The 21,790-nt window shown below is 42.2% G+C and overlaps 1 protein-coding gene across 2 annotated transcripts in view; it reads left to right on the top strand.

Annotated features, from left to right (window-relative positions):
* FAM91A1 (family with sequence similarity 91 member A1) overlaps positions 1-20,867 on the top strand; it is a 48,826-nt gene extending 27,959 nt beyond the window's left edge. The window contains exons 13-25 of one of the 2 annotated variants that reach the window (XR_011558759.1): positions 121-233; positions 449-535; positions 4,880-5,012; positions 6,264-6,412; positions 8,175-8,309; positions 8,418-8,531; positions 9,163-9,235; positions 10,086-10,235; positions 11,514-11,621; positions 13,294-13,417; positions 14,516-14,585; positions 16,728-19,509; positions 19,677-20,867. Coding sequence is in view for 1 of the 2 variants with exons in the window: in XM_070748262.1 (XP_070604363.1) it covers positions 121-233; positions 449-535; positions 4,880-5,012; positions 6,264-6,412; positions 8,175-8,309; positions 8,418-8,531; positions 9,163-9,235; positions 10,086-10,235; positions 11,514-11,621; positions 13,294-13,417; positions 14,516-14,585; positions 16,728-16,934 (1,463 nt within the window). In the remaining variant the exon portion in view is untranslated. Of the gene's footprint in view, positions 1-120; positions 234-448; positions 536-4,879; positions 5,013-6,263; positions 6,413-8,174; positions 8,310-8,417; positions 8,532-9,162; positions 9,236-10,085; positions 10,236-11,513; positions 11,622-13,293; positions 13,418-14,515; positions 14,586-16,727 lie in introns of both variants that reach the window. The other variant, XM_070748262.1, reaches the window with a different exon arrangement.
* The last annotated feature ends 923 nt before the right edge of the window (positions 20,868-21,790 follow it).

Below are 21,790 nucleotides of genomic sequence, written 5' to 3'. Positions count from 1 at the left end.
GGGCGGTTCGCTCAATTTGGCAAGCTGTCCATCCCACTGTTTGATGCCTCCCCAACTAGGTGGTGAGTCCAACAATAGGAGTTTGATTGGTTTGATTTTTGTTTTGTTTTGCTTTCCAAGGTGACACAGCCAGCGTGAACAGCTTGAATCTGTCTACTGCGCACACAAAGAGGATAGCATTCCTCTTCGATTCAACTCTGACTGCCTTTTTAATGATGGGGAATCTTTCACCAGTAAGTTAACTTGCTCAATCTTGATTGAACTCAGCACGTTAAAGTGTTCTCGGATTGCTTTTATTTTAAACGGAATCGGGGATAAAGTCAGTTTTAAAACACTGATTTTCACAAACAGCATTCAAGAGGCGTTTTTAATCTTATATCCCTCTTCCCAATGCTTTTTACCTTGAATTATATCTGAAAATGAATAACGATACGTTTTTATCTTGCAGAATTTGAAAAGTCATGCAGTCACCATGTTCGAAGTGGGAAAACTGTCCGACGAATCACTGGACAGTTTTCTGGTGGAACTTGAAAAGGTAAAAAAAATAAAAAATAAATCCGACTCCTGTGCTCGTGTTAAATTTAGGTTTTATCAACAAAGAAATAAAGGGAGACTAATATAGATCTATTTCAAGTTATTTACTATAGCTCTCATCTGTTAAGCCATACCCTTCTAGGATTCAAACCCAGTCTGCTTACATATCAGATGGACGTATTAACCTCTAAACCACAGGTTTTCCTTGCTTTGTTGACTATACCAGGGGAGAGATTAAGTGTTTTTATCAGGGCAACCTGATACGCTCTTTCCCATAATTGGGTAGACCAGGTTGATTAAAAAACACCTGACCCCTTGTGAGTTTTTACACAGCACAATTCTTCTGACAGTGATCAGAATGTGACAGGTGTACTGTCTTGCATTAAAGCAGTGGTTCTCAACCTGGGGGGGTCAGGATCCCTTTGGGGGTCAAACAACTGTTTCACAGGGGTCGCCTAAGACCATGGTAAAAGACAAATTTCCCATGGTGTTAGGAATTAAAGCTTCTATTCTGGCGCCTTGGAACATAATTTTACAATCTGACCAATCAGGCGTTTACAGTGGGGGTGCCCCTTTGACGTTCCTGCCAATCAGCTTAAAGCTCTGTTGGAAGAATTGGCGATAGACTTATGGTTGGGGGTCACCACAACATGAGGAACTGTATTAAGGGGTTGCGGCATTAGAAAGGTTGAGAACCACTGCATTAAAGTCTTTCTAGGTACAGAAAACAGGTCACTCCTCAAAATCCAAAGATCATACCATGATCTTTGTTTCTTCCGCCCCGAGTCTTCGGAGTGGGGCAGCATACAAATCTAATAAATTATTATTAATTATTCTTTCCCTGATGGACAAAAACAAAAGCTTGGGAGTATTTGGAATACTGTGTTCAGTTATGGACCTCAGTTATGGACCTCACCTACAAAAAGATATTGACAAAATTGAACGGGTCCAAAGACGGGCTACAAGAATGGTGGAAGATCTTAAGCATAAAACATATCAGGAAAGACTTCATGAACTCAATCTGTATAGTCTGAAGGACAGAAGAAAAAGGGGGACATGATCGAAACATTTAAATATGTTAAAGGGTTAAATAAGGTTCAGGAGGGAAGTGTTTTTAATAGGAAAGTGAACACAAGAACAAGGGGACACAATCTAAAGTTAGTTGGGGGAAAGATCAAAAGCAACATGAGAAAATATTATTTTACTGAAAGATCCTTGGAACAAACTTCCAGCAGACGTGGTAGATAAACCCACAATAACTGAATTTAAACTTGCCTGGGATAAACATATATCCATCCTAAGATAAAATACAGAAAATAGTATAAGGGCAGACTAGATGGACCATGAGGTCTTTTTCTGCCGTCAGACTTCTATGTTTCTATGGGAGAATTCATATGGAAATCAGCTTGAGAGTTGGCAGGCCTGTAGAAATAATGTTGCCCCTCTTCTCATCGTACCCCATTTTATTTTCCTAATATAACTCAGCACATGGTTCTTTTTTGTATCAATCATAACTGAAAATAATAATAATTGAATTGTTTGGAAAAAATATGTCAAAGCTTTTCTCATTACTGATAGTCCTTGTCTTACAATCATTCATTTAGTGACCGTTTAAAGCTGGGGTCCCCAAACTTGGCAACTTTAAGACTTGTGGACTTGAAGTTTGAACATCTCAAAGTTCTCAACATCTCAAATGGCACTAAAAAAGTGACTTGTGACTGTTTTTCACACACAACTGTTGCATCTCAGCGTGGTCACATGATCAAAATTCAGGCGATTGGCGATTGGCATGTATATTTGACAATTGCAGTGTCGCGGGGTTCATGGGTTCATTTTCTATGACCTCCTGACGAGCGAAGTCAATGGGAAAGTCAGATTCACTTAGTAACTTACCCACAGCAGTGATTCACTTAACAACTGTGGCAAGAAAGGTAATAAAATGCAGCAAAACTCACTTAACTGTCTCTGCCTAGCAACACAAACTCTGAGCTCCATTGTGGTCGTAATTCAAAGACTACTTGTACCTTTCAGTTAATCTGATTTTTCATTGCATTCTTCTCTTCTTGAGTGGAGCGGTGGCCTAGAGGTGGAGCTATTGCCTTACAATCAAGGCTGTGAGTTCGATCCTAGGTAGAGGTAAATATTTCCCTCTCTGGGCACCATAGAATAGGAATAGGAATATTCTCACCCTGAGTCTACGGAGAAGGGAGACATAGAAATCCAAACAAAGAAAGAATAGGATAGGATAGGATATAATTCTTTATTGGCCAAGTGTGATTGCACACACAAGGAATTTGTCATTAGGGAATGTGCTCTCAGTGTACATAAAAGAAAAATACATTTGTCAAGAATTATAAGTTACACTTAATGATTGTCAGAGGGTACAAATAAGCAATCAGGAAATAATCAATATTAATATAAATCATAGGGATACAAGCAACAAGTTACAGTCATACAGTCATAAGTGGGAGGAGATGAGTGATAGGAGCAATGAGAAGACTAATAGTAATAGTAATTGAGGCCTTAGTGAATAGTTTGATAGTTTTGAGAATATACACCAATAGGTGCAGTGGTTAAAGTGCAGTACTGAAAGCTACTTCTGCTGATCACTGTCTGATAAGCAAGTTTGGCAGATTGAATCTCACCAGGCTCAAGATTGACTCAGCCTTCCATCCTTCCAAGGTCGGTAAAACGAGGACACAGATTGTTGGGGGCAATATGCTTACTCTCTGTAAACCGCTTAGAGAGGGTTGTTAAGCAGTGCGAAGTGGTATATAAGTCTAAATGCTATTGCTATCTGTTGAACAAAAGCTCCACATTGCCGACAGGAAAGGCATCCGGCCAGTAAACACTCACCTCCATTCAATTGCCCAGACTATTCCACAAGGAATTATGGAGGGTTGTTAAAAGAAGATGATTGCATTCTTCTCTTCTTCACCACCATCATCCTTACTTTCTTAAAAACTGATTTAGCAGGGATGAGCTTTTTATTCAAACCACTGAGGATCACAGATAATCTGCGGCTACCCATACATGCAGCTGAGGCAAACAGTGGATAGGATCAGAAGCAGACATGGGTGCAGACCCCCATTGTCTTCCGGACATGCCCCCCCCTCTCTTTCCAAAGCAGCAGGGAAGGCATAGAGAGCTATAACCAGGGGGGCTGAACAGATCTCTTGGAGAGGAGCTTTGAAATTAGGCTGAGAGACAGAAGGTTTGCACACCTCCTCTATTGGGATCCATTTACATAGGAAAGCTTTCTGTCCATAGTCATACGCAGCTATTTCAGTACTTCTCAAATAGTGGGGCAGGGGTTCCTGGGGGGGCGCAGAGCAATACCAGGGGCTTGCGTGACCTCAGGGAACGTGCTTTTTTTTGCGGCAGGGGGTACGGGGGTTTTGCACCGAACAATAGCACACAGCACAGAGTAGGACATATGAAGTGCAGATAACACACCCTTTAGAGACACCATGGAAAAATATTTAACAGGGATGAAAAGAAAGGAGGAGAGAGACGGAGATAACGAGACAAACGCAAGTCTCCCGAAAGCTAAGATGAGGAAATATGATGAAGCATATGTAGCGCTTGGTTTCACTGTGACTACGGCGGGAGACAAGGAAAGACCGGTATGTTTATTGTGTCTAAAAATGGCAGCAGACAACATGAAGCCAAATAAATTAAGGTGTCACTTAAACACATTACACCCCAATCACACTGATAAGCCGCTTGCGTTTTTTCAGCGAAAACAAGGCAAATATTATAACAATAGCATTTAGACTTATATACCACTTCACAGTGCTTTACAACCCTCCCTAAGTGGTTTAGAGAGAGTCAGCATATTGTCCCCAACAATCTGGGTCCTCATTTTATTGACCTTGGAAGGATGGAAGGCTGAGTCAACCTTGAACCTACTGAGATTCAATCTGCCAAACTGCTGGCAGCCGGTGATCAGCGGAAGTAGCTTGCAGTTCTGCACCACTGAGGCTATTGCAAAGAACCATCCTGGTGGAGAGTTGTGGGGGCACAAAATGTTTATTTTGGGGGGGGGTGCATAACAGAAAATAATTGAGAAGCACTGAGCTATTTAAATGCACCCAAAGCTAACCCATAAAAATGGATCCAGAAGCATTAAGTAAAGTCCTGAATTTTGCCTTCCCTTGCCCAAGTGCTAAGAGTATAATAGCTGCGAATGTAATACATATTATTATTTTTTCTTTATAGAGCGTCAAAGCAGCTGTGACATATTCCTAATCCCTGCATTTGGAATGTTGTGTAATACTTTAATTCAATTTGTTGTGGCAACCACATTTGCATAGACAGTACATCTTTGTCTTCTCTTATTCAGGTTCAGAGCACAGGAGAGGGTGAAGCTCAAAGATACTTTGATCACGCTCTTACCCTCCGAAACACTATCCTGTTCCTGAGACACAATAAGGACCTCGTGGCTCAGGTTTCGCAGGCTGAGCAACCCACTAATGGTACAGTGAAAACATCTGTTTTAGTAGAAAGCTGTTATTTTATATGCTCAGTGCTTACTTTCTTGTTGGACAACTCTGTTCCAAATACGTGATAATATCATTTTGGAACAGAGAATTGCTGGTGTGGTTTTTCCTCTTCTAAAGATTAATTTTTGTGTGGTATTAAAATTGCAGCAGGAATGGAATATAAGCTAACTAAGGCCAGAAAAGAATTTAAGCACTAAGATGTAGAAACAAAATGAAACAGATATAGACGCTGAGGGGTGCTCTCTGAGCTTGTTTGGCTTTCTTGAAGACGTTTCATTACCCTAACTAGATAACATCATCAGTACCTGGGGTCATGAAATGTCTATAAGAAAACAAGCAAGCTCAGGGAGTACTAAGGACCCCTCATTTCAATCCTGAGCTACAAATATTCTCCTATATAGATACAAACACTTCCATAAAGTTTAGTTTGGAGTTTGTCCATATATTGGCCAAAAGCATTACTAACGGCAGGAAGGTGTTTGGAAAAATACTCTGGGAACTATACAGTGGTACCTCGTGATACGAACCCCTCGCCATACGAACAATCCGAGATACGAACCCGGGGTTCGGAAATTTTTTGCCTCTTCTTCCGAACTTTTTCCGTCTTATGAACCCGCCACCCGAACGCCGAACCCGGAAGTTCGGCAAAAGTTCGGGTTCGGGTGGCCGCCAAGAAGCCCCGCCGCCCGGCTGTCACCTTTTGAAACAGCCAGGGGGCTTCTCGGCGTTCTCCCGAACGCCGAACCCAGAAGCTCGACAAAAGTTCAGGGTCGGCGTTCGGGTTCAGGAGGACGCTGAGAAGCCCCACCGCCTGGCTGTTAGCTGGAAAGGAGGTGGGTATCCCAGGGTCGCACGATCCCCTTTTGCGACTTTTCAACCAGCAATGTCAATGATGGCGAAGCCAGATTCACTTAACATACAATGGTGGCAAGTAATGTCGTAAAATGTGGTGAGTTTCACTTTACAAATGTCTCACTTAACCACATAAATTTAAGGCTCAATTGTGGTTGTAAATCAAGGACTGCCTGTATTTTGTTCACCAAGAAATCTTAACAATTCCAAATCTCCCTAATGGTGTTCTTTAAAAAAACAAGTACTTAGATCCTGAGGAAGAGAGACCATCTAAATTTGTATTTTTCCTTCCCCTTTCCCTCTGCCCCTTTCACTTGTATATATGTTCGTTTGCTATCTGTATTCCAAGTGTCTTTGGCATTGTTAATGTAGGTTTCCCTCTGGATTTGCTACGCTGTGAAAGCTTGCTCGGCTTGGATCCTGCCACCTGCAGCAGAGTTTTGAACAAAAACTACACACTGCTTGTCTCCATGGCACCCCTCACCAATGAAATTCGACCCACCAGCAGCTGCACCCCCCAGGTAATTTATTTATATATTTATTTATTGGATTTGTATGCCGCCCCTCTCCATGGACTCGGGGCGGCTAACAACAGTGACAAAAAACAGAATGTAAAAATCCAATACTACAACAGCTAAAAACCCTTGTTATAAAACCAATCATACATACAAACATACCATGCAAACATTGTAGAAGCCTAGGGGGAAAGATTATCTTAATTCCCCCATGCCTGGCGGCAGAGGTGGGTTTTGAGGAGCTTACGAAAGGCAAGGAGGGTGGGGGCTATTCTAATCTCTGGGGGGAGTTGGTTCCAGAGGGTCGGGGCCACCACAGAGAAGGCTCTTCCCCTAGGCCCCACCAACCAACATTGTTTAGTTGACGGGACCCGGAGAAGGCCCACTCTGTGGGACCTAACTGGTCGCTTTAAATAAATACATATTTTCTTTTTAAAAATTGCAAGGTCAAGCTGCAGGTACAGCACAACACAACGCTATGTAAATTTTAAAAGTGTTTCGTTTCTCCACTTGTTCAGGGTTTCATGAAAGTCTGAAGGGGTTGAGAAACAAAACACTTTTAAAATTTACTTAGCATTGGGTTGTGCTGCATATGTACTGTACTGCCTTTTAAAAGCATAACATATTATTATAATAATAACCACCCAAAACTATTCATAGCCATTTATAAAAGTCTACAATATTTCTATTTTAAAAAAATATGCACACTTAAAAAAATCTGATTAGAGCTTCCAAGTAAAGAAATATTTAGCCAACAGATACCAGAAGATCTCTTATAATAAATAGCGAGGAATTGACACTTCCCGTGAATTTATTGTGAGAGATCTTTTAGTATCACTTGAGTGGGTGGGGGGGATGTTTCTGCTTGGAAGCTCTAATCAGATTTTTTAAAAAGTGTTTTTAAAAATGTTTCAGAATGAGCGTATTTTCTGTTCTGGAATGTTGGAATATAGGACTAATTTCCACAGGGGAAAAATGGATGTTAAAAATTATGCAGTTGTCAGAGATGGTGAAACTCGGTGTTTTAATCCAAGAGAAGAACCTACCATACATTTTGGAATATAAGACACAGCGGAGTATAAGACACACCTTAGTTTTGGGGAAGGAAAATAAGGGGAAAAAATCTAGCTACCAGTTAACATCCTTAATCTGGCCAACTTCAGCAAAATATTTTATCCTTTGATTAGGGCTGAAATAAAATCTTCAGATGGGAGTAACCATGAAAACATTCTGCAAACTGAGAAGATTGTTATCATCTCGTTAGAGCTGGGGAGGAAAGCTTAGAAAAAGCTACATTTAGCATATAAGATGCAACCAAGTTTTCAGTCTCTTCTTGGATACTCTGAAAAATATGGTATCTAGTTTTGTTCCTACTTGGAAACCACTTCTGGATTTTTTGCTTTAAATTATGGTGGGGAAATAAAACTTTGATTTTAGGTGTTGATTAGAATAGTTTTTTGTTAGAGAAATCACTTGAAAGGTGTAGCAAAAAGTAAAGCAAAAAGTTTGAGGTGGTAACTTTTTTGCTTTTTACTGCACTGAAAAGAAGTTGGAAGTTAATACAGTACTTTTTGTTCTTGCTGTCTCCCTTCCTTCCCTCTCTCCCTTCCCCTTGTTAACTTTTATGTATTTTTATCTTATAATTAACATTAAAAAAACACAAAATTGTCTGAGGACCAATGCAAATGCTGACGGCAAAGGTTCTTCCTCCTGAGCAGAATTAGCTGCCCTGCCTGCTTTCATTTCTGACTTTTCCGTCTTTTCACAGCATATTGGGCCAGCTATTCCAGAAGTGAGCTCTGTGTGGTTCAAACTCTATATTTATCACATAACTGGACAGGGGCCTCCATCCCTGTTATTATCTAAAGGCACAAGGCTTCGAAAACTTCCAGATATATTTCAGGTAGGTGTTCCACATACGGAATACTTTATGATACTGAATAATACTACTGTAGATGAAGATACTTTATTAATTGGGGTCTTAGTTTGTCTCTTTGCATTTGATTTCCAGGGCTATGACCGCTTATTAATAACATCTTGGGGTCACGATCCAGGAGTGGTCCCCACTTCGAATGTGCTTACTATGTTGAATGATGCTTTAACCCATTCGGCTGTTCTGATTCAGGTATGGACACTTATACAGTCTACGGAGAGGGGCGGCATACAAATCTAATAAATAAATACATTCATACATACATACATACATACATACATACATACATACATACATACATACAAAAATACACTAAATTCTGAGTTTTGATTGATTCTTTTGCCAGGATAGAAACAGAAAGATGATTATTGGCAAATGGATTGAAAAGATAACAAACCAACATACAGAAATGAAATCGGAATTATTTTTACTAGGGATATTTACAGGGAACCAGGACAAAAGGACGCAATACTTAATCCTACATATTATTATAGCAGCAAGAATACGATTTGTACAGAATTAGAAGAACAATACCCCCTTTGGAATGCGAACCAAAAAAGGTTTGCCATCACTGTCCTAAACATTCCTATTTTACCTGTATTTTACACTGACAATCCCTTTGCAAAATAGCGCTGAGAGAGAGCCCAGGGTCCTTGGAAACTTTATGGGCACAGAGACAGTTGTCCCTGGACCTCTCCAGTCTTAACCCAATAACTCTTACCAATATTCCAAAATCACAAAGCAATGGAGAACCCAGAACTGAAAATTATCAGAAGGCTGCCTTTTTTTTTAACCTTTCTATACCTCTTATCTTGGCATTTAGGGACATGGCATCCACGGCATGGGGGAAACTCTCCATATTCCATTTCCACTGGATGAAGCAGAACAGCAAGGAGGTAAGGTGGATTTATTTATTAATACATATGTCCTAAAATCAAGACGGAATTTTGTTCTTGTCACTTCCTGCTTCAGGTTTCTAGGAAGCAGCCTTAGACTTCAAAATCTAGAGCAGTGATGGCGAACCTATGGCACGGATGCCACAGGTGGCACATGGAGCTATATCTGCTGGCACGCGAGCTGTTGCCCTGGCTCAGCTCCAATGTGCATGTGTGTGCTGGCCAGCTGAGTTTTGACTCACACAGAGGCTCTGGGAGGGCGGTTTTTGCTTCCAGAGAGCCTCCGGGGGGGATGGGAAGGGCATTTTTACCCTCCCCTGGCTCCAGGGAAGACTTTGGAGCCTGGGGAGGATGAAACACAAGTCTACTGGGCCCCACTAGAAGTTGGAAAACAGTTCATTTCCTGCCCCCAGAGGGCATCCAGGGGGCAGGGGAAGCTGTTTTTGCCCTCGCCAAGCATTGAATTATGGTTGTGGGCGTTCAGGCATGCGCGATAGCACGCACACACGCTCTTTTGGCACCAGAGGAAAAAAAGGTTCGCCATCACTGATCTAGAGACTTCTGAAAATCTTATATCCTGAGAGGAGAACCTGTTTGCCAACAATAATCGGGGGGTTTTTTAATTAAAAGTTTTGATTGCATATTTTCTTTCCCTAAGAAAATACTGTAAACAAAGCAAAAACAGAAATCTCAAATGCGAAAAGACACTGAGCACATCAAATCCCAAACTGGACATTATATCAAACATTCAGTAATTCTCCAAATCATATTTATATCCTGTTTATCGTCCATGGTTTAATTTAGTAAAATGATTTAATATACTTTTTGGGGGGGTGGGGTTTATATCTAGATTTTTCCCGTCTCAACATGGGTGTCCATAAAGCACTGAAGATATTGAGGGAAAAGATGGACCTGCAGCACTTCTGTGGCTACATCACCATGTTGAACCCTTTCAGTCACCCCGTGAAGAGGAAGCTGAGCGACGCATCCCAGGAAAAAGGTTGGTCCAGGGTTGTCAAATTAGTAGGGTAGTTTTAAAAAAAATAAAAATAAAATTGCATTTGTGTGCATACCTGCAAGTGGTGAAAAGAGATCAGAATGGTAGCAAGATTCTTCTGCGTTCGTTAAGACCAGGGCTCTCCAAAGTTGGGCACTTTAAGACTTGTGAACTTCAACTCCCAGAATTCCCAGAGCTGGCTTCAATTCTGACAGTTAAAGTCCACAACTCTTAAAGTGGCCAACTTTGGAGACCCCTGGTTAAGACGTATTCAACTAAGAAACATATTCCAGAACCCTAGCTGTAGTTCAGCAGTTCAAATCTCACCACCAGCTCAAGATTGACTCAGCCTTCCATCCTTCCGAGGTGGGTAAAATGAGGACCCAGATTCTTGGGGGCAATATGCTGATTCTAAATGCTATTATTCCTGTTAACCATTGCAGTGAAACTTAAGGTTATCCAGCAATTGATTTCAGGAGGAGGGTTGGGTGTGCCGTCGTGAGCAGTTTTTGATCCGAGGGAAGGTGTATGTGTATAATTTTTGTTCTGTCGGGCTCTCTTTGTAGACTCCTCCCGAAAATTCACAGGTACAAATTTCAGACACACACACGTTTGAAAATTCAAAACAATGTTCTTTATAATGAAAATTCACTTAAACTGAGTCCTCTTTTGGTATAGCCAAGAGCACTCGTCTCCAAACAAACTGGCAATTTGTACAAGTCCCTTATCAGTTCTGTGATACTTAGCTTGCAGCTGTGAGGCAATTCACAGTCCTTCTTCTTTCACAAAGTGAAACACACTTTGCTCTGGTTTAGTTTCAAAGCGGGGAAAAATCAGCACACAAAGGTCAAAGTCAGTAAAGCAGGCACAAAACAAAAGGATCAGATAATCCTCCACAATGGCCAAACCCACAGGCTGCTATTTATAGCAGCCTCACTAATGACCACAGCCCCACCCAACCACAGGTGGCCTCATTTTCTTTGATAATCTCTCAGTTGTTGTTGCCTATGCATTGCTCTCCACATGCGTGGCTGTATCATTAACTCTTGTTCCGAATCCAAGGAGGAGCTAGATAATTGATCCCCTTCTGAGCTGTCTGCCACATTCTCCTCCTCCCTGTCACTCATGTCTTCTTGCTCAGAGGAGCCTTCATCCGCAGATTCCACCGGGCGCAAAACAGGCCTGCAGCATGTGGATGTCTCCCCCACATCCACAGTCCTTGGGGCAGGAGCTGGGCCAGAGCTAACCACAGCAATTTTAAGTATGGATTTTCCTCTTCAGGTGACCCAGAGCTTGCCCTGGACTCAGATGTAAACGGAAGCACAGAATCCTTTGAAATGGTCATTGAAGAGCCTTACGTAGATCCTGTGGCTAAACAAAGCCCAGAAGGTAATCTCGTTGAAATGGAGAAGATTGTATTGATAGGGCACAGGGAACCTTAGAAGGCATTACATACACTGTAGTCCATGAGAGCAACTTTAAGCCATTGCTGCACGCAGAGTGCTGGTGTTATATAGCTCGTGCAGCTGCATTCTAGACTATCTGCAGTCTCCGAACACTCTTCAAGGGTAGCCCCATGTAGAGCGCAACTTACGACGGTTGCAGCATCCTGGGGTCCCGCGGTCCCCTTTTGCGACCTTAACAAGTGAAGTCAATGAAGAAGCCTGATTCACTTAAACATCCTTGCTATTATCTTAACAACTGTCATGATTTATTTAACAACTGTGGCAAGAAAGGTCTTAAAATGGCCCAAACCCCAGTTAGCAAATATCTCACTTAGCAATAGAAACGTTGGGCTCGATTGTGGTTGTAAGTTAAGGGCTACCTGTATTTATTTTTTGATTTGATTTGATTTGTATGCCACCCATTCCTGAGGAACTCGGGTGGCTTGCAATAGAAATAATAAAACAATATAAACAATTAATTTAAAAAAACCACAGCCGTATAAAACCATATAAAATATCATTCATGCAGTCACACCATGTCATACATCCCAATTCATGTCTTACTGAGGCCGGAATCAAAAGAAGTGTCAATTACGGCCCCCAGGCTTGCCAGCAGAGCGAGATTTTCAAGGCTTTTCGGAAAGCCAGTAGGGTGGGGGCAGTATGAACCTTGGGGGGGTTAATTGGTTCCAGAGAGTCGGCGCCACCACAGTGAAGGCCCTCCCCCCCCACAGTCCCACCAACTGACAATGCTTAGTGGATGGGACCCGGAGAAGACCAACTCTGTGGGCTCTAATTGGTCACTGGGAGCTCTCCAGCAGGAGATGATCCCATAAATAGTCTAGAGAGGAAGTGATCATTATTGCTTCATCATCAGTATTGGTTTTATTTTTATTTATTATTTGGATTTGTATGCCGCCCCTCTCATTACGAACGTCATTTGAAGGTTTCTAAATTCATAAAGAATACAATAGAAAAATAGAAGTCTGATGGCAGAAAAAGATCTCATGGTCCATCTAGTCTGCCCTTATACTATTTTCTGTATTTTATCTTAGGATGGATATATGTTTATCCCAGGCATGTTTAAATTCAGTTACTGTGGATTTATCTACCACGTCTGCTGGAAGTTTGTTCCAAGGATCTACTACTCTTTCAGTAAAATAATATTTTCTCATGTTGCTTTTGATCTTTCCCCCAACTAACCTCAGATTGTGTCCCCTTGTTCTTGTGTTTACTTTCCTATTAAAAACACTTCCCTCCTGGACCTTATTTAACCCTTTAACATATTTAAATGTTTCGACCATGTCCCCCCTTTTCCTTCTGTCCTCCAGACTATACAGATTGAGTTCATTAAGTCTTTCTTGATACGTTTTATGCTTAAGACCTTCCACCATTCTTGTAGCCCATCTTTGAACCCGTTCAATTTTGTCAATATCTTTTTGTAGGTGAGGTCTCCAGAACTGAACACAGTATTCCAAATGTGGTCTCACCAGCACTCTATATAGTGAATAGAATAGAATAGAGAATAATTATGTTTAGAATAATGGTGTTTAAAAAGTCATAAACATTGACAGCTGACGTCCCTTCCACTTGGCCCTTTCTTGGTATCTTTTCAGTCCCTACCACAGAACCGGAGTGGGTTCCCCTGGAACTGAGCTTCGGAATCCCACTGTTCAGCTCAGACCTCAACCGAAAAGTCTGTCGGAAGATCGCCAGCCATGGATTATGCAGCAAAGAGAGGTGAGGCTTGGTTGGGTTATACCGGAGAAAAAGAAAGCAAACGAGTGTTTGGTTATACAGTGATCCCCCGATCATTGTGGGGGTTCCGTTCCAGGACCCCCCGCAACGAGCGGGTTTTCGCGAAGTAGCGCTGCGGAAGTAAAAACACCATCTGCGCATGCGCAGATGGTGTTTTTACTTCCCAGCAGCGAGGAGCCGAAGATTGGGGTTTCCCCGCCGCCCACGCAAACTCCTCGCTGCTGCCGCGCCCGCCGCTCGCCCGCCCTGAAAGGGAAAGCCCCCCCAGGCCGGCTCCGATCCCCCAGGCCGGCTCCGATCGTTTTAAAACAGGCGCGCCGCTTCTCCGCTGACTCCTGGCGAACTTCCCCGCTTTAGGAGTCAACGGAGAAGCGGCGCGCCTGTTTTAAAACGATCGGAGCCGGCCTGGGAGGGCTTTCCAGCAACCCCCGAGCCCGGGTTGGGGGCTCGGGGGTTGCTGGAAAGCCCTCCCAGGCAGGCTCCGATCGTTTTAAAACAGGCGCGCCGCTTCTCCGCTGACTCCTGGCGAACTTCCCCGCTTTAGGAGTCAGCGGAGAAGTGGCGCGCCTGTTTTAAAACGATCGGAGCCGGCCTGGGAGGGCTTTCCAGCAACCCCCGAGCCCGGGTTGGGGGCTCGGGGGTTGCTGGAAAGCCCTCCCAGGCCGGCTCCGATCGTTTTAAAACAGGCGCGCCGCTTCTCCGCTGACTCCTGGCGAACTTCCCGGGCGAAGGGCGTAGGGCGGGCGAAGGGCGGGTGGCCGGGCGAAGGGCGGGCGAGCGGCGAACGGCGGGTGGCCGGGCGAACGGCGGGTGAGCGGGTGCTGGGGGGGGCTTCGCCCTCCCGCCAGCAAGAGGGGGAAGACCCAGGGAAGCCGCCCAGCAGCTGATCTGCCCGGCGCCATCTACGCATGCATGCCCATAGAAAAAAGGGCACGCATGCGCAGATGGTGTTTTGACTTCCGGGTTGAAAAATCGCAAATTAGCCTGTTCGCAATGGTCGGGGACGCAATAACCGGGGGATCACTGTATATAAATATTGAACATATAACCTTGTCCTTTTTTTCTCTTGTCTTTTGGCAGCCTTCAAAAACTGTTACATTCCAGCAGAAAACTTTCCCTGCAGGTCCTTAGTTTTGTTCATTCATTCCAGGTAAATGCATAAGAACATATTCATTCATTTATTTACCGTGTTTTCGGGATATAAGACGCACCTTAGTGTTTGGGAAGGAAAATAAAAAAAAAGCTGATTGGGGGATGGATCGGCCTTCCTGGATGCCCTCAATCAGCTGTTCCTAGAGGTGAACTTTAGCAACAGGTTCGTTGGTTATGAGCTATGTTCCTTGAACTCCGTTTCAGAAGCATTTTTCCAGCCTATGAAACCTCCATTTCAGAGGCTTTGTTTCTATTTATTTATTTATTGGATTTGTATGCCGCCCCTCTCCGAAGACTCGGGGCGGCTAACAACAGTAATAAAAAACATCATGTAAGTCCAATACTAAAAACCACTAAAAACCCCTTATTATAAAACTAAACATCCGTGTAAACAAACATACCATGCATAAATTGTAAAGGCCTAGGGGGAAAGAATGTCTCAATTCCACCATGCCTGACGGCAGAGGTGGGTTTTAAGGAGCTAACGAAAGGCAAGGAGGGTGGGGACAATTTTAATCTCTGGGGGGAGTTGATTCCAGAGGGCCGGGGCCGCCACAGAGAAGGCTTTTCCCCTGGGCCCCGCCAAGCGATATAGTTTTGTTGACGGGACCCAGAGAATGCCCACTGCCTCTGAAATCTCCGTTGTAGCCCTGTTCAGCCTCTCAAACAGGTTTCAGAGGCTGGAAAAAAAGCAGGGGTGGGCTGCTTCCTGGACAGGGGGGAGCACAGTGGGGTAGCAAAAATGGAGCTCCACCCCAAAGCACCCAATTTGCACTGAAAGATGTTGAAAGAAAATGCAGGGCGTCCTGCATAAGCCACGCCCACAGTGTGGTTGTAAAAAAAATTGTTAGCCCTTCACTGAAAAAAACGCCTATGGAGTGGAGGTTTCACAGGCTGTTTTTAGCCTCTGAATCCTCCATTTGAGAGGTTGGGCATGGTTACATTCAGTGTATAAGAAGCACCCAAATTTTCACTCTCTTTTAGGGGGAAAAAGGTGTGTCTTATACTCTCTCAACAGTGAGGGAGGCATATGGCATACAACAGTCACCAAATGAATAGTTGTTAGCCCAAAAATATACAATATCTAAGGAGGGAAGTATTTTTAATAGGAAACTGAACCCAAGAACAAGGGGACACAATCTGAAGTTAGTTGGGGGAAAGATCTAAGGCAACATGAGAAAATATTATTTTACTGAAAGAGTAGTAGATCCTTGGAACAAACTTCCAGCAGACGTGGTTGGTAAATCCACAGTAGCTGAATTTAAACATGCCTGGGATAAACATATATCCATTGTAAGATAAAATACAGGAAATAGTATAAGGGCAGACTAGATGGACCATGAGGTCTTTTTCTGCCGCCAGTCTTCTATGTTTCTATGATACATATTGTCATGGCAGCAAGGATAGCATAGTCTCAATTCTGTAAAAATATGGGCCGAGGTGGCACAGTGGGTAGAGTGCAGTACTGCAGGCCACTAAAGCTGACCGCTGGATCTACAGGTCAGCGGTTCAAATCTCATCACCGGCTCAAGGTTAGCTGAGCCTTCCATCCCTCCGAGGTGGGTAAAATGAGGACCCGGATTGTGGGGACAATAGGCTGGCTCTGTTTAAAAGTGCTATTGCTAACATGTTGTAAGCTGCCCTAAGTCTAAGGAGAAGGGCGGCATGCATGCATGCATGCGTAAATCAATCAATCAATCACACACACGCACACACACACCACCAGAGAATATATTAATGGGGGGAAATTTACAGGTGTGCTGAAATGGACAAGACTGTCCATTGAACTCAAAGGTCAAAATAATTCGGAATATTACGAAATATGGAATAGATGGTACAATTAAACTAAGAGAAAGAAAAAGAAAGAACCGTGAAACGATGAAAATATGGAACTTTGTAAACATATGAAACAAATGTATATTTTATAAAATGTATATTGTATGAATATGAAACAAATGTATATTGTATAAAGCATATTATTAAGTAGTAATAACCTCAACGGGTGTAGAACTGGGTTAATTTTTTCTGATGCTCAAAAATGAAAAATAATAAAAAATACTAAATGAATGATTGTAAGATGAGGACCACCTGTAACCAAACTGGAACCCTAATGAACCCTGTGCTCCTTTTTCTCGTTTAGGAAAACATTTCAACCGTGGAGTTGCTTTCCGAGGCCAGTTTTTCTTCTTCTACGTCCAGTTTACTTTCCCCTCTAACTTCTGCTGAGGCTGGGGTTCCGCTGCCTGCCAAGAATCTCATGTTTAAGGATGGCGTGTTATCGGAATGGAGTGGACGTTCCCCTTCCTCGGTCCTCATTGCATCCATGCCTCCAGAACACGTAAAGTAGCAGGGTCTTCACCACTTGCCTTTGGACTCCTGGTAAACCAACTGCATTCAACTCACAGTGCCAATCTTCTGAGACTTGTGATGTCGTCACAACACACACGTTTCCCCTGCCGTGAAGGTGTTAACAAAGGGTGCGATGTTACATTACAGTGGGGGGAGGGGGGGGAGGAAGAGGCATTGGGTCTCCCCATTTCTTGCATGTTCTGCCACAATGAAAAGGCTTTTTGTTCATCTTTGGCCTGTCTCTTTTATCTCAAGACAATCGAGCTTGCATTTATTATTATTTTTATCAGACCGTCCCCTTCCTAAGCTTTCTGATCATTGATTAAATTCCTATGCTGTCACAAGGGATAATAGCAATTTTATATATATTAGTAATGCTGACCTTAAATTTGCCTGGTTCTTTTGTATTACAATAATACGTAAAAAGCTAAAAACAGTTTTTGATGTTAGAAAGGCACAAATTATACTCAAATAATGTTCCGTGTCTGTGTCGGTGGTTCTGGCAACACTCTTGAGGACTAGCAGTACAAAGGACTATCGCCAACTAGTCTGTTAACTACCTGATTGAAAACAACAGTGGGAAGATTTTGGCATCGAAACATTGATGTTATTTTGTACAGGGTTTTAATCTGACATTTTGTAAACATCTGCCGATGCCTCACGGGAAAACATTAAGATATTTGATTAATATTCTACTTTCTAACAAAAAAAAAAAAATCTGCTCGCACACATGAGCACGTCATGGTAGAGTTAGCTATGCAAATGTTTTACACGCAACAAATTTCAACTTCCGCTTGTGCGAATTCATCATCCTGTGTGGAATTTGTCTCTGGAAAACGCCAGCCAGCATCCCAAAAGCTGAGCCTAAAAAAAATTGACTATTCCCTTGGGTTTTCAAGCACACTTCATCAGGAAGCTTGGGGGGGGGGGGGAATAGTTAGGTGAAAACATCTGATTTGACAAAGATAGGCAACAAGCTTTTTTGACTGTGGATGCGGTCCACAAAACCTTTGGAAAACGTAACAGCGATATTCCGTGTGGTCGAAGGCGGCATAGGAAAAGTTTTCATTCCGTTCTGTTCAGGGGTAACCGAGACTTTCGAGGAAAAGGCCAACCTCAAGGAAAACCTACCATGTAGGAATAGGCAGATAGAGGGAGATACTAGAGCTATAAGCAAGGTATTAAAAAAAGAATGCAAGTTTGGTATAGAATTTGGGAAGCTTTGAGGGTTTCCTAATGCACCTGAAAGGTTGCCTTTCTCTGCGGCTTTCACTTGTTTCAGATGAATAGATGGAGAAGGCCTTTTTAGTGGATGGCCAAAACAGTTGAGGTGCTTTGTTCATTATTTAAAACGTTAATGGAAATGATTCGTCCGGGAGTCTTTCTAAAAAGATATCAGTGTTCCCTTCCTAGAAGGGCAAGAGAAAAACGTGCACAGTGTTGTTTCGATAATTAGTTTTGTAGGGTCAGTAACACATGTCATGCAGTTCTGCTCACGTTCAGGATCTTCTCGGCGGTTGCAGAGTCTAAAAAAATGCAGCTGTAAGAAGTTAGGAATTGGACTTGTTTCCTAAAATCATTGTGGCTTGAAGTTGAACAGTCCAGGACTTTGTGGGAAGCCTGGCTGGTTTCTTTAAATTTCTTTAACTTAACTTTTTTCTTTCTTTCTTTCTTTTTAATGCAAATCAGCTGGCTGGGATGGTGGAGATGTTTGAAGGACCAAGAATTTAGAGAGCACTTATTTGACATTCCGGGAAGATATAGCAGGAAATGGTTTTCTCTTTTTTTTAAGGATTTGCTGTCCATATTTTAAAAATTAGAACTTAGGCTGTTGGATATTGTTTTGGGTGTTTTTCCTTTCCATCGCACAGACACACACATGTACAAAACACATAATTCTCTTCCATTTCTATCCACCCATTCTGATTCTTCAGAAGAGCAAAAATAGACAAAATTTATATAAAGAGCCCTATTTTTTATCAATCTTTCTCTCGTTTCTCAGCATTTTATATCCTGCTTTCCCCTCTTTAATAGATGAATAAAGATTAATTAATATTATACAGTTAACACACAGCTTCACCTAAAAATGTTAATTTATCACCCAACATGTCATTACAGTACTTCAAATACCACAGCTGTTACTTAAGGGCCTTTTAACCAACAAGGGAAAAAATAGGAAGAGGGTAAATATGAAGACTGATTGCAGTTCAGATGCCAGTTATTGTCCAGTTATGTTGGAAAGCCAAATTATTTTGGAAGGGGCAGCATTTAGGGAGCCAGGCCCATTCCTGGGCATAAACATCAGCTTATTTTGCTGAAATCTTCAGGCTGAAAGACCTTCCCATGGAGATAATGAGATCTCTTCTGGGTTCCTTCCAGATTGGATTATAACCATCCCTAGTGACTTGCCCTTCTTCAAAGGTCCCGTGAACCCTATTTGCCACCCTAAAAGATGGCTGATTTTGGTTGCAATATACAGCTGCAATGTGTAGAGCTGAAGGGTCCTTGGTCCCCTCTGAGGTTTTGTTGTGGACATTTCATTGCCCAAAGCAAGTAACTGCTACTGCTACCCAGTAGGGCAGAGGTCTTCAAACTTGGCAACTTTAAGACTTGTGGACTTCAACTCCCAGGATTCTCCAGCCAGCAGCTTGTGGACTTCAACCTCAGCTACGCTGGCTGATGAATTCTGGAAGTTGAAGTCCACAAGTCTTAAAGTCGCCAAGTTTGAAGACCTCTACAGTAGGGTAATGAAATGTCTGAAACTCGGAGAACACCAAGAAAGGATCTTCATTTCAACCCTACAATATACAGATATTGTCTTTTAAGGTGTAGAAGATTCAGTTGCCCCCCGTCCCAGCCCACACTTTCCACAATATGACAAAATTCTGGCACTGTTGTCATCCTGTTTTTCTTAAATGTAGGATGCACACTAGTACCTAGAAATTCTGCAGAAAATCACCACTTTCAGAGCTGTTCAAGAGATGGACTTCCATCTCTCCTTGATTCAAGCTTCTCATTTGATATCGGATAATGCATTCCCTAATTGTTATTATTGTTTTAGTCCTATAATTAGGGTTAAAGCTTCCATAAAGCTACTGGTAGCCCAGGTGCCTTTTTGGATGCAGTTATTCAAGGCGTGAGAATCCAGAAAGGTAACACTTAAACTAGCTACAAAGCAGGTGCTGAATGGTAAATAATGGCTATATTACATGAGGGGTCTTGGATGGATTATTCTAAGCCAGGCCTTTGCTTCACTGACAAATACCCCCTTCTATAACAGAAGACATATACAAAGCAGAGCCTTAATTTGTCATTTTGTGTGTTTGCGTTTTATGTGTGCTTATACTATATTTTAGGGTGTGTGTTTTTTTGAAGGGTGATTTAAATGTACTGTGAACAAAGGCAAAATCTTAACATCTGTGGAATCCATTTTTAAAAAATTAATCTTTTTTTTTTCAGCAGATTTTACTTGTCCAGAATCAAGTTAGTAATATTTTAGGCCATAACATTTCATGGTTTGTCTTTGTGCTTCATTATTAAGATGTAATCTGCTTTTGAATTTAGAATAAACAAGGCATCCAGAAATAATATTTTTATTGGACTTGCTCTGTGAGTTTCTCCAGAATGTTTTTTTATTTCGATGGTTCTTTTTTTATATCCAACCTCCTCTTCTCTCATCTACCTATTCATCTAAACTGTTCCTTTTGATAATCCTGTTACTTCTCTTCGCATTGCCTCAATGTTTTTAATGCTGCTTGTATTTTGGAAGGTTTTAAAACACAGGATGGTTCAATGAAGCAATCCAGTTTCTTTCTTCCTAATCTGATTTTGACCATATACAGTGAAATGTACAAATGCTGGAATTCAGTTAACTTATTGGAACATGTAACATAAATGTTTATTAAATAAAAATTGTGTTGCTAGTCTGGAACTTTTGCGGATGCCTTATTCTGAAGTTTGAGCATTTTGGCGGCAGATCAATTTACATGCACAGGTAGTCTTCACCTCCCGACCATTCCTTTAGTGACCATTTGCACATTTCAAAGGCACTGAAAAGAGTGACATTACGGTTTCTCACACTTATGACCATTGTAGCATCCCCATGGTCATGTGATCTAAATGCAGAGGTTTGGCAATCGGCATGGATTTGGGACGGTTGCATAACGATCCCCCTCCGAAAAGCAAAGTCAATGAGGATTCACTTAACAACTGCATTGCTAACTTAGCAACTGCAGTGATTCACTTAACTGAAAAGAATGGTTGTAAAAGTATAGAATCATAAAATTCCATTTTTGTCTTGCTTAGCAGAGAAAATGTGGGCTTGATTAGACTAGCTGTATATCTAGGACAGTGATGGCGAACCTTTTTTTCCTTGGGTGCCAAAAGAGTGCGGGCGTGTGCTATCGCGCATGTGTGAGTGCCCACACCCATAATTCAATGCCTGGGGAGGGCGAAAACAGTTTCTCCCGCCCCCCCCAGAGGCTCTCTAGAGACTGAAAATGGCTTGTTTCCCCATTTTTGGTTTACCTGCTAGGCTCATGTTTCGCCCTCCCCAGGTTCCACTTGCAATTGAACCCAGATGGACATTTCTTCCAACAGTTATTTCAAGCAGCTAAAATAATAAATTGCCTAATGTGGGAAAGCTTTAGATAATAATTGAGAGATAGATGGACAAGGCCTCTTCCGCAGCACCTTAAAAAAACGCCAGAGGCAGGAATCACAAATAACCAAATAGAATCAGACTTTATATTTTATCTCAGTCACAACGATAGGTAGGTAGGTAGGTAGGTAGGTAGAGATAGATAGAGGATGGATGGATGGATGGATGGATGGATAGATAGATAGATAGATAGA

This window comes from Erythrolamprus reginae, chromosome 3 (genome assembly GCF_031021105.1).
Source record: "Erythrolamprus reginae isolate rEryReg1 chromosome 3, rEryReg1.hap1, whole genome shotgun sequence".
NCBI classification, from domain to species: Eukaryota; Metazoa; Chordata; class Lepidosauria; order Squamata; family Dipsadidae; genus Erythrolamprus; species Erythrolamprus reginae.
The sequence above is the reverse complement of the archived record's forward strand: the minus strand, read 5'-3'. Positions and strand labels throughout refer to the sequence as shown.